This window comes from Nerophis lumbriciformis, linkage group LG31 (assembly GCF_033978685.3).
Source record: "Nerophis lumbriciformis linkage group LG31, RoL_Nlum_v2.1, whole genome shotgun sequence".
Classification (NCBI taxonomy): Eukaryota; Metazoa; Chordata; class Actinopteri; order Syngnathiformes; family Syngnathidae; genus Nerophis; species Nerophis lumbriciformis.
Window position 1 is genome coordinate 1849168 of NC_084578.2, and position 12912 is coordinate 1862079.

Below are 12912 nucleotides of genomic sequence, written 5' to 3' on the forward strand. Positions count from 1 at the left end.
TTGAACTGCATAAAACAGGAAAGGGGTATAAAAAGATATCCAAGGAATTGAGAATGCCAATCAGCAGTGTTCAAACGCTGATTAAGAAGTGGGAAATGAGGGATTCAGGTAGACCAGCAAAGATTTCAGCCACAACTGCCAGGAAAATTGTTCGAGATGCAGAGACAAATCCACAAATAACTTCAGCTGAAATACAGGACTCTCTGAAAAATTGTGGTGTGGCTGTTTCAAGATGCACAATACGGAGGCACTTGAAGAAAAATGGGCTGCATGGCCGAGTCGCCAGAAGAAAGCCATTTCTGCGCAAATGTCACAGGGTATCCTTCTTACATTACGCCAAACAGCACAGAGACAAGCCTCAAAACTTCTGGAACACAGTAATTTGGAGTGCCAAAAAAGGACGGGATCCGGTACCCAATCCTTACACATACTTGTATTGTTTAGTAGTGTGGAATGTCAGAAAAGGTTTGATTAAGTGAAATGACTCAAACAGAGAACAATGGTAGCTATGAAAAACTCTTTAAGCCAGGGGTGCTCACACTTTTTCTGCAGGCGAGCTACTTTTCAATTGATCAAGTCGTGGGGATCTACCTCATTCATATATATCATTTATATTTACTTATTTATGAAATATATGTTTTTGTTAACAAGTTAAAGGTGTTTAATGATAATGCAAGCATGTTTAATACATATAGTTAATATTGTTAACAAGTTAAAGGTGTTTAAAGATAATGCAAGCATGTTTAACACATATAGTTAATATTGTTAATACATTAAAGGTGTTTAATGATAATACAAGTATGTTTAATACATATAGTTAATATTGTTAACAAGTTAAAGGTGTTTAAAGATAATGCAAACATGTTTAACACATATAGTTAATAAGTTAAAGGTGTTTAAAGATAATGCAAGCATGTTTAATACATATAGTTAATATTGTTAACAAGTTAAAGGTGGTTAAAAATAATACAAGCATGTTTAACACAAATAGTTAATGTTGTTAACAACTTAAAGGTGGTTAAAGATAAAACAAGCATGTTTAACACATATAGTTAATATTGTTAACAACTTAAAGGCGGTTAAAGATAATACAAGCATGTTTAACACATATAGTTAATATTGTTAACAACTTAAAGGCGGTTAAAGATAATACAAGCATGTTTAACACATATAGATTCCTTTCTTTCATGAAGACAAGAATATAAGTTGGTGTATTACCTGATTCTGATGACTTGCATTGATTGGATTCAGACAGTGGTGATGATAACGTCCGCATTTTCGAATGGAGGAGAAAAAAAGTCCTCCTTTCTGTCCAATACCACATGAAAGTGGTTGGTTTTTGGCATCTTATTTGTCCAGCTTCCGTACTCCTTTGTATACACTTTACAAGAAATACATTGTCGGCAAACTCCGTCGCTTGCTAGCTTGTGCACGCCAGCTTTCTGAGACTCTTATTTTGGTAGCGCAGGCAGGTTGAAGCAGAGCTTTTTTGATTGTGCAACTGTGCAGTCGGTCTTTGGAGTTTTGACGACAGGTACGGCGCCAGAGTCTGTTGAAATAAAGTGTTTCTCGCCTTCCAGTCGGTAATTTTAATGAGCTGGCAGCAGCCAGCGTCATCTCAGAAGACCCTCGGGTGCCGTGAATGTCAATCAAGTGACGAAAGTGACGTCATAGTGAAGATTTATGATCGCTTATTTTTAGGACTATTTTTTTAATGCCTGGCTGGTGATCGACTAACACACCCTCCGAGATCGACCGGTACATCGCGATCGACGTAATGAGCACCCCTGCTTTAAGCCATTGATTATTAACCGTCCAGAATAATTCCCAAAGTTGACCTCATGACGCAGTTAATTTGAATGATGTGGACACGTTAGTTACTGGATACTTTCTTATATGCCTTGGAGACTTTGTATGTGTAAGTAATATGCAACTATAATTCTTTGATACTTGTTTACATTTACGAATGTGCCGTTTTATTGTTCAATGATTCTTATGTCACGTCTAGCTTGTGTGCTATTGTGTGCCTAGCTGTTGTATAGGCGCTAGCCTATAGCCTGGCATGTTTACTTTTTGTCAAGGACTTTAGTAAAATAGCTTAACGATGTTAAAACACACTGCTTGTAAAATTTTGCTGATTTGGGACCAATAATCCCCATATCGATGTATCGTATCGGGACAGCACTAATTTAAAACACCCATTATTTCCTAAATCATCTTATGCATATTTTTCTTTCCAAAAGTTTGGACCAAGCGGCTCTGCTGTGGCAGAGAGTCAAGCTGAGCGGGACAAACGGACACCTGGCAAGACGCTGACAACGGCAAGAAAGCGGGGGAACATTCAAGACGGCCGCGTGAATGCCTGACCGTCTGTCTGCGTTGGTGGCGACACAGCTGGGATAGACTCCAGTCCCCCGCGACCCAAGCGGTAGAAGACGGACGGGAACCAAAGCAGGGTCAAAGACAGGAAGTCCAAGTGTAAACGCTGAAGATGACATCATCGCCACGACAAGGGAATGAAAGACACAACTCACAAAGACCTGATGCATCTGAAGTCCACATAGTACATTTGATTATGACTACCGTATTTTCCGCACTATTAGCCGCACCTAAAAACCACAAATTTACTCAAAAGCTGACAGTGCGGCTTATAACCCGGTGCGCTTTATATATGGATTAATATTAAGATTCATTTTCATAAAGTTTCGGTCTCGCAACTACGGTAAACAGCCGCCATCTTTTTTCCCCGTAGAAGAGGAAGTGCTTCTTCTTCTACGCAAGCAACCGCCAAGGTAAGCACCCGCCCCCATAGAACAGGAAGCGCTTCTTCTTCTACTGTAAGCAACCACCCGCCCGCGTAGAAGAAGAAGCGCGCCGATATTACGTTTCATTTCCTTTGTGTGTTTACATCTGTAAAGACCACAAAATGGCTCCTACTAAGCGACAGGTTTCCGGTTCATGAAAAGACGCAATCTCTCCATCCGCACACGGACTACTATTTCACAGCAACTGCCTAAAGACTTTCAAGAAAAGCTGGCTACTTTCCGTGCATATTGTAAAAACAAGATAGCTGAAAAAAAGATCCGGCCAGAGAACATTATCAACATGGACGAGGTTCCACTGACTTTTGATATTCCTGTGAACCGCACTGTGGATACAACGGGAGCACGTACGGTGAATATTCGCACCACAGGGAATGAGAAGTCGTCCTTCACTGTGGTTCTAGCTTGCCATGCTAATGGCCAGAAACTTCCACCCATGGTGATATTCAAAAGGAAGACCTTGCCAAAAGAGACCTTTCCAGCCGGCGTCATCATAAAAGCTAACTCGAAGGGATGGATGGATGAAGAAAAGATGAGCGAGTGGTTAAGGGAAGTTTACGCGAAGAGGCCGGGTGGCTTTTTTCACGCAGCTCCGTCCATGTTGATATACGACTCCATGCGCGCCCACATCACGCTGGTTTTTAATATATTATTAAAGTTTGACTGACCTATCTGACTGTTTTTTTGACATTCATTTAGCGCAGTTAGATGCGGCTTATAACACGGGGCGGCTTATAGGTGGACAAAGTTTTGAAATATGCCGTTCATTGAAGGCGCGGCTTATAACCCAGGGCGCCTTATGGTGCGGAAAATACGGTAATTCTACAATATTAACTTCCTGCTTCATCTATATCTCAATTGATTGATGGACTAGTGTTTATATATTTAGACTCATGTTCTTGCTTTTCTTATCTTTATTTCATCTCCCCACTATTTGTATTCTATTTACAATTCATAATGTATTCCTTGAAATGACTTTTAGGCCATTTTCATCTCATTCACATCCTTATTTTGAAAGAAATTCTTCACACAGCACAGGCCATTTAGTGACATTTGAGTCTCCTTGTTGCTCACTGAAGCAACTTTTGATCTTTCACACAAAGTAAATGTCAGAATAAATTGTGTATAAATGATCACACAACTTGTTTTCTTGCAGTTCAGTTTGCCCTGCGGCCTGTGGTTACGATCCACGTCTTTGATCTTATCAAGCAAAAGGCGGACAGCTTGTAAATCTCCACTGTGTGCTATGGAATGCACCGTAGAGGTGTCGGTTTCTCAGATCTGGACAGCCACGGGAAGGGCCTTATCAGGACCCGAAATCTACGAGCAGAGAGGGGGCAAACCTGACACCGCTCAAAGTACCTTTTGTTTTAACTGTTTATGACCCAGTGCAGCTGCTGCATAATGAGGCCCCTCCCCTTAGAAGCAGCTGCAGCTATGCAATCAGGGAATGCCCAAATAAATGGGGAGGCGTGGAACTTTTTCCTCAGAGCGTGGGGTGACACTGTACGAGGGTGCAGGTCCACGCGCTCTCCTCATGAGCTAAATTGAATCCTGTCTCTGTTTGATTCCTTGCTTCTTGTCTTGTTTAATAGATAGTTCGGTGTTTGAACCTGATAGTAAACACATGTCAAAGTTTTGGTATTTTAAATCCATGAGGAAAAAGCTTCCGTTCATCGTTTAAAATAAGAGAAACTAATAAAATTGATCAAATCCCGACCGCATGAAAGAAGGTAAAACAAGCTAAAAAGCAGGCAAAAGGCAAACAGAAGGTACAGTAAAGTAAAGGTAAAAAGGTAAAGGGTGGTCAGTTGAAGGTAAACAAATGTAAAACAAGTTAACTAGATGGCTACATAATGTAAAAGGTAAATAGAAGGTACAATGATGTGAATAAAAGCTAATATAAGTTAAAAATGTTGAATACAAGGTAAATAAAAGGTAAAACCAGTTAAAAAGAAGGTAAATAGAAGGTTATCTCCAGTGCTGCTAAACGGCATTTCATTGTCGTTTTGAAAGCAATGACATTCAAAGGAAATTCAACTCAATTAAAAGAAGGTAAATAGAAAGTCATATGTAAATAAAGGGTAAAAGACAGTAAAACGAATGAAATCGAAAATAGATAAAAGGTAAACGCAGGTAAAGGGTAAACCGAAGGTAAAGTAAAGATAAAAGAAAGTAAATGTATGTTAAAAGAAGGTAAATGGAAAAGTAAAATAAGGTAAAAATAAATAAAAATTAAAGCTGCAAGCAGCATTGGTCGGGCCCGCATATTTGGCAGGTGCTAGTCCTAAGTGTCCAAATACTTTTGTCAAGTTTTAGTCCCAAGTGTCCCAATACTTTTGTCTAGTGTACCTACCTTGTCTGCATTGTGTGGGCACACTGGTGCTTCCTGCTTTTAAGCAGCCATCTTAAAAAAAACAGCAGCGCAGCAGCATCAGCGCAGCGGTTTTTGAAGGCTCATAAAATCAAAACCGGAGCAGTTATTAAAACGCGCTTCTGTAGTTTTAATCACAAGGGGTCAATCTCTCTCCTGTGTTAGTTTGAAGCCGAAACGACAAACGTGCTCAGAGGAAGGTGACCGGTTTTTACAAAAATTTTGTTTTGAAGGGGGAATAGCAAACTTCCTGTTGATTTTTGCTGGGGGTTGTCAATTTATGAAATGTAGGTCTAAGTGAGACCTACATAGAGGTTTTTGTTTCATGTCTCTCCGACCTTCCCAGTGGGAGTTACAGGCAGTTTTGTCATTTTTTTCTTCCGAGGAGCAGTTTTTTCTGCGTTTTATTCAAAAATTGCGCTAGAGCGCAATTTTGAGATTTGGGGTTAGGTTTTTTTATTAGATCGCAATTTTTGCCAGTCTTGATGTGTGTGTTCAGTTCGGTGAGTTTTGAAGCATGTTAAAGGGGTCAAATTACAGCTCAAAGAGGCAAAAGTGACTGTTTTAGTACATTTTTGTCTTGAAGGGGGAATTGCCAACTTCCTGTTGATTTTTGCCCGAGGAAATTAATTAATGAAAAGTAGGGCTAAGTGAGCCCTACATAGAGGTATTTGTTTCATGTCTCTACAACATTCGTACTGGGAGTTATAAGCAGTTTTCTTTCTAGGGGGCGCTAGAGCGCAATTTTGAGTTTTGGTGTTCAGTTTTGTTTATTAAAAGACAATTTTCGCAGGTCCTGATGTGTGGGTCAAATATGGTGAGTTTTGAAGCATGTTAAGTGGGTCAAATTAGTGCTCAAAGAGGCGGCGGAATAATAATAAAACCTTAGAAAAACAATAGGTCCTTATGTCCCATTGCAAAAGGACTCCCTTTGGGATTCCTTTTACAATGGGCCATGCGGGCCCTAATAAGATAATAAGAAGCCAAAGGAAGGTAAACATGGAAATAGAAGGTAAAGTAAGATAAATAGCAGGCAAATAAAAAAGTAAAATAAGATAAATAGAACGGAGGGTATGGCAAGCAGAAAATGTGTTTAAACTAGTTTGCCTAAAATCGCATTGAGGCTATAAAGTGTTTTTAATTTGCTTAGTGGATTAATGGAAGACACTATTTGATGACTAAAATAATGGTCAGGGACAGAAAATGGAGAAGATGCAGGATTAAATCTACACTTTCTCCATTAATCAACATCAACATCAACCACCTGACTCTTCTCACCTGCTCTTTCAACCTCTGCTCCTCCAACATCAGCTGCTCCTCCAGTAACTCCTCAAACGTCTGCTCGCCCGCCTTTATGGGTCTGCAAAGTCGTGCATACACAAGTCGTCGTTGGCAAGAAAAGAAGCAGCTCAACGCGTACACGTACCTGTCTTGCAGCTCCTCTTGGCTCTGTCTCAACGAAGCAGCATCAAGGCTGTCCTGCATGTCCTTCTGCCACGTCCTCAGCTGCACACAACACATTAACCACAACTGCATTTCATCCTGTCCACAGAGCTCCAAAACAACAGCAAACATTCTGCCTTTGCAGAGAATATTGTCAGCAAAATGAGCAGCTATCCTCGGTATCACAGCGCTGCTGAATCAACTGAAATGCTAACGTTAGCATGCCCACAATCAGAATGCAACAAGTTAAATGGCTCTGAGGAGCAGGCGTGCAAAATTAACAGAAAAAGCTAGCGTGACAATGTTAGCATGATGTCAGTTAGCATGTGTCAAATACGAAGTTACGTGGCTCTGAGGTGTACGGCAAAAAAAATGGGGAAAAAATAAGTTAGCATGCAGTATGTCACGTACCAAGTTATAGGATGGCAAAATTGGCTAAAATAGTTACGTTGGATTGCTAACAGTTAGCATATGGCAAGTATCAAGTCATACAGTGCATTCAAAAAGTATTCCAACGCTCCACTTTTTCCACATTTGATTACGTTAGTCTTATTCCAAAACGGAATAAATTCACTTTGCTCTCAAAATTGTACACACATAATGACAATGTGAACACGTTTTTTTTCAGATTTTTTTGCTAATTTACGACAAATTAAAAACAAAAACAAAATCACAGGGCTTCACTTTTTCCACGTTTTGTTATGTTACAGCAGCCCTATTCCAAAATGGAATAAATTCATTGCTGTCCTCAAAATTCTTCATACAACACCCCATAATGACAATTGCATACCTGCCAACTTTTGAAATCAGAAAAACCTAGTAGCCAGGGTTAAGGCTGAAACGACGCGTCGACATAGTCGACGTCATCGGTTACGTAAATACGTCGACGCAGTTTTTGTGCGTCGGCGCGTCGCATATTTACGTCACACTACTTTACTGTCATCAAATCAAATCAAATCAAATCAACTTTATTTATAGAGCACATTTAAAATTTACCACAGGGGTAGCCAAAGTGCTGTACAATGAACAGGTTAAAAGATAAAACGAGTACCGAGCAAACACAACACAACACAAACAGAACACGATAAAAAAAATAAAATAATTAAAATAGAATTAATAAAAACATAAAAACATAAAAACAGGATCACAGCAGGTGTATTATGGGGCGTCATGGCGGAGCGCAAAGCAGACGATGCGAGCGAGGGGAAAAAAGCACGCCAAAAGTCGTCAAAAGTGTGGGAGTATTTCAATAAACGGCCTAATAATGTTGTTGTATGCACACTGTGTCGAGCGGAAATGGCCTATCATAGCAGCACAACGGCTATGAACGAACATTTGAAAAGAAAACCCCCGACAGCGTTCTTGCCATCACCATCAACAAGTCAATCGTCCGCGTGCGTATACGTTGTCATTATTACACAAAAACATGAATGTGTCATTTGTATCTGCGTTGTAAATTCATAAACTAAAGCACCGTTTCGCTCTGAGAGGCGCGTTTGGCGTGCCTGTTCAGTGTTTACAAAGACGCGCTCCTCTTTAACGCTGTGGAGAGGCGGCGGCGGCGGCGAGCGAGCGGCGAGGCGGGGCGCACCGGGAGCGACGCCGCAATCGTGCCCAGGTGCGCGATCCGCGCAGTTGGAAGAGAAAAGACTTTGTGTAAAATTAAAAGATTGTAAACCTGGCAAAGCCGTCTGGCGTTCAGTCTGTCGGTCCTGAAAGAACCCCACGGCACAAGACGTGTCACAAACGCTAACGTTAATTAGTTGTGCAAATACCTTTTACAACATTAACAGTTACATATACTATGTACAAACCAACAATTAACTTTCACTTTAATCATACTATCATTGTTGTGTTATTAAGCAAAATAAGCAATACTTTTACTTTTGTTGAAATGTTTACACTGTACACTTTTTTGTATTGGATGTTTAGCTTTATTTTTGCACATTTTAGCAAATAAGCAATACTTTTACTTTTGTTGAAATGTTTACACTTGTTACAGAATATTTCCGTTTTGCACTTTTTTGTATTGGATGTTTATCTTTATTTTTGCACATTTTAAAGCAAAATAAGCAATACTTTTACTTTTGAAATGCTTATACTATTCCAGAATATTAAGATTTGCACTGGATGTTTACTTTTATATTTGCACATTAAAAAGCAAATAAGCTACTTTTAATTTTGTTAAATGTTAAAAGTTTTAAATGTTTACATTGTTACAGAATATTTTGTCATGTTGTTGTCAATGTTGACTGACTAGTGGCCATACTTTTTTTTTTGTAAATAAAAGCCATGCCTTTTGAAAAAACTGGCCTACATTTATTTTTTCCTCTTCATTTTAAATTAAAAAAAAATCGGTAAAAGGAAAAATAATCCATAGATTAATCGAAAAAATAATCTATAGATTAACCGATTAATCGAAAAAATAATCTATAGATTAATCGATAGAAAAATAATCGTTAGCTGCAGCCCTAGCCAGGGTCCAGGGGCCGCAGGGCCCGGTAGGTCCAGGACAAAGTCCTGGTGGGGGGTTCCTGCGCCCCCCGACGCAAAATGATTATTAGCATTCAGACAGGTTAAAATGTTGTTAAAACCATCACTTTTCTATCAGTCACAGTGACTTTTCAAAACAAAAATATTACAGCAAAAATCATATGGGTTGATTGACATGTTTATTCTGTAAGCTAACTTCAATAGTTTGAAATTATTTTGACAGTTAATGCCAGTTATCCTGTCAACCTTTCACAAGACTTCAATTTGTTAATTGAAAGTATAAACACTTTTTACAGTAAACAAATGGTAAAACAGTACTAAACAATTCCATTAAAAAAAAATTGGTGTCATTATTAACTTTCTGTCCAAGCTTGTATAATCTACTGCCTTGTTCAATTGTAAAAAATATTCTGTGCCTAAAATTCACATTTCTATCACAATTATCATACTGTAAACATGGTAAGCTAACTTCATTAAAATTAATAGTCCTGTCAATAGCATGGAATTACAATTCAAATGTAGTTTTTTTGTAAGCCTTTCAAAAGAATTCAAAATATGAAAAATGAATGAAAATGAATTTAAGCCATCAGACACTTGAAAAGTGGCACATCACATCTCTAATGTAATCATTTGAACTTTTCAACAGAAATAGCACTGCAAAAATATTAAGGACATACTTCTGTATTTTGGTAGTTATGCTGTCAACATTTAACAAGATTTCTTCAACTTGGACTTGAAAGCATAAATAGTATAAACACTTTTAACAGTATAACAGTACTAAACAATTCCAATAGATAACATTGGTGTCAATACCTTTTTGTGGCTAAAATCAAAATTTAGCAACGGCATTAGACTTGTGTTTTTTTGTCCCAACGTGGTCTTTTACATCGCTAATTCCTCCGTGTCCGATCGAAAAATCTTGTCTGCACAAGGTGCAATTCGCGTAGTTTTCACCCTTTTTGGAACGGATAATTATTCCCGGATAGGCTTTTGAATATTCTTCACGGAATGACTGCAGTTTTCTTTTCGGTTTAAGACTCGTATGCGATTTTTCTCCGGCTGATTCCATGATCGTTCGCTCGTTTGGAAACAATGGCCTCGTGCTTGGCAGCGGTGCTATAAATAGCCTCGCGCATGGCATTCGGAATGGCTCGATAGGAAGTTACGGGAAGCAGTGTCGATTGTCATTGTTGTTACGCGATTTCGTGAATAAAACTTAAAAAAAACTTATTTTTTTTAATTAATGAAAAACCGTATTTTTTATCACTGCAACCGTAACCCGGAATAGGTTGATGAAAACCGTACTAATTACGGGAAAACCGGAGTAGTTGGCAGGTATGTTAGCATATGGCAAGTATCAAGTCATACAGTGCATCCAAAAAATATTCCAACGCTCCACTTTTTCCACATTTGATTACGTTAGTCTTATTCCAAAACGGAATAAATTCATTTTGCCCTCAAAATTCTACACACATAATGACAATGTGAACACGTTTTTTTTCAGATTTTTTTTGCTAATTTACGACAAATTAAAAACAAAAACAAAATCACAGGGCTTCACTTTTTCCACGTTTTGTTATGTTACAGCAGCCCTATTCCAAAATGGAATAAATTCCTTGCTGTCCTCAAAATTCTTCATACAACACCCCATAATGACAATTGAGTGAGGACATTGTCATTGTAATAGATTTAAATGAAAATGACAAAAAAAATCAGATTTTTTTTGTTTTGGTGCATGGTAGTTTTTTTAATTATCCACAAACTGTGTTATATGTGACCATGTCTGTTGGCATTTTGTGTTGGTTGGTAGGGGTGTAACGGTACACAAAAATTTCGGTTCGGTACGTACCTCGGTTTAAATGTCACGGTTCGGTTCATTTTCGGTACAGTAAGAAAACAACAAAATATACATTTTTTGGTTATTTATTTACCAAATATGTAAACAATGACTTTATCCTTTTAACATTGGGAACACTATAATAATTCTGCCCACGTTAATCAACATTAAACTGCCTCAAGTTGTTGCTCAGATTAAATAAAATGACAAAACTTGTCTTCTCCATATAAAAAGTGCAACATTAAACCGTTTCAAGTCAACTCATCATGCTTCATTTATTACAGCATTTGGGAAGCCTGTAGTTGATTTATTATGTAAATGTCATATTTTTATCAACATGTGATAGCAGGGACCCTGCCATTCAAAACTAGGCTGCTGCATTACTAATGATTAATGTAACTATAGCTGAAAAAAAGGTACAATAGCAATAGGAGAGACTATTCATCCCTGAACACCATGGAGTTCATGTAGGCTTTATGATGCACTTACATTATTATATCAACTATCAGAGACAGAAACTCTTCATTTAACATAATGTCCTTTTTTGCTGCTTCAACACAGCTCAATCAACACAGAAAAAGGTAAAGTGAAATAACAGACAGACCGGGCTTTGCTGCCCGTAACACACACACACACACACACACAGCAAAATGAGCTAACGTTACGGTAAAAGCGAATTAGCCTTCACCTCAAGCCAGGACTGCGAGCGAGCCGAGCTGCCTTTTATATTTCTAGAAGGTCAACGGGCTCATAGTGATGTTACTAGTAGTTGACTGTGAGGTGTTTATTATCATTTGGGGAGAGTCCGCTGCCTGATGCTTACCTGCTAAACGCTAAGCACTGACTACATGCGCTCTGAATACGCACTGCTGATTGGCTGTTACCGCTCTGTGTGTAACCAATCAGATGGTTGTGTGGGTGGGACAATGCTGGGTGTGTGTAGAGGACTGACAGAAACCGAGGCAGAAGGAAGCGGAGGTGGCTACTTAATATGTTCGTGTGGAAACTCGTTCGGTACACCTCCGAACCGAACCCCCGTACCGAAACGGTTCAATACAAATACACGTACCGTTACACCCCTATCGGTTGGATTTTTTTTTTTCACACCATGACTAGGGAAGGTTGTTTACATTGGGTCATATAAGTAAATGTTGCACGATTAATGGTCATCGACCTGTATTACTCATGTTGTCTGCGAGATGGTGATAAAGCAACAGCATAAAAAATGACTTTTAAAATGAATTGAAATCTCCCAGCGACCAGATTCCTTACTAGACTCATGACGTCTCGCATGCCAAATTGAAGACCATGGCGGGCAGCACATGGCCCACAGGTCGTAGTTTGGACACCCCTGGTATACTGTATACACTATTGACAGTACCGTATTTTCCGCACCATAAGGCGCCCTGGGTTATAAGCCGCGCCTTCAATGAACGGCATATTTCAAAACTTTGTCCACCTATAAGCCGCCCCGTGTTGTAAGCCGCATCTAACTGCGCTAAAGGAATGTCAAAAAAACAGTCAAATAGGTCAGTCAAACTTTAATAATATATTAAAACCAGCGTGATGTGGGCGCGCATGGAATCGTATATCAACATGGACGAAGCTGCGTGAAAAAAGCCACCCGGCCTCTTCGCGTAAACTTAAACTGACCTTAACCACTCGCTCATCTTTTCTTCATCCATCCCTTCGAGTTAGCTTTTATGATGACGCCGGCTGGAAAGGTATCTTTTGGCAAGGTTTTCCTTTTGAATATCACCATGGGTGGAAGTTTCTGGCCATTAGCATGGCAAGCTAGAACCACAGTGAAGGATGACTTCTCATTCCCTGTGGTGCGAATATTCACTGTACGTGCTCCCGTTGTATCCACAGTGCGGTTCACAGGAATATCAGTTGCTGTGAAATAGTAATCCGTGTGCGGATGGAGAGATTGCGTCTTTTCA

The 12912-nt window shown here is 39.2% G+C and overlaps 1 protein-coding gene across 2 annotated transcripts in view; it reads right to left on the reverse strand.

Moving 5' to 3' along the window:
- Nucleotides 1–12912, reverse strand: part of cpap (centrosome assembly and centriole elongation protein) — a 62981-nt gene that overhangs the window by 32401 nt on the left and 17668 nt on the right. For both annotated transcript variants that reach the window (XM_061926116.2, XM_061926115.2), the window contains exons 3-4: nt 6623–6702; nt 6475–6556 (exon numbers count right to left, since the gene is read on the reverse strand). In XM_061926116.2, the coding sequence (XP_061782100.1) occupies nt 6475–6556; nt 6623–6702 (162 nt within the window). The remainder of the gene's footprint in view (nt 1–6474; nt 6557–6622; nt 6703–12912) is intronic.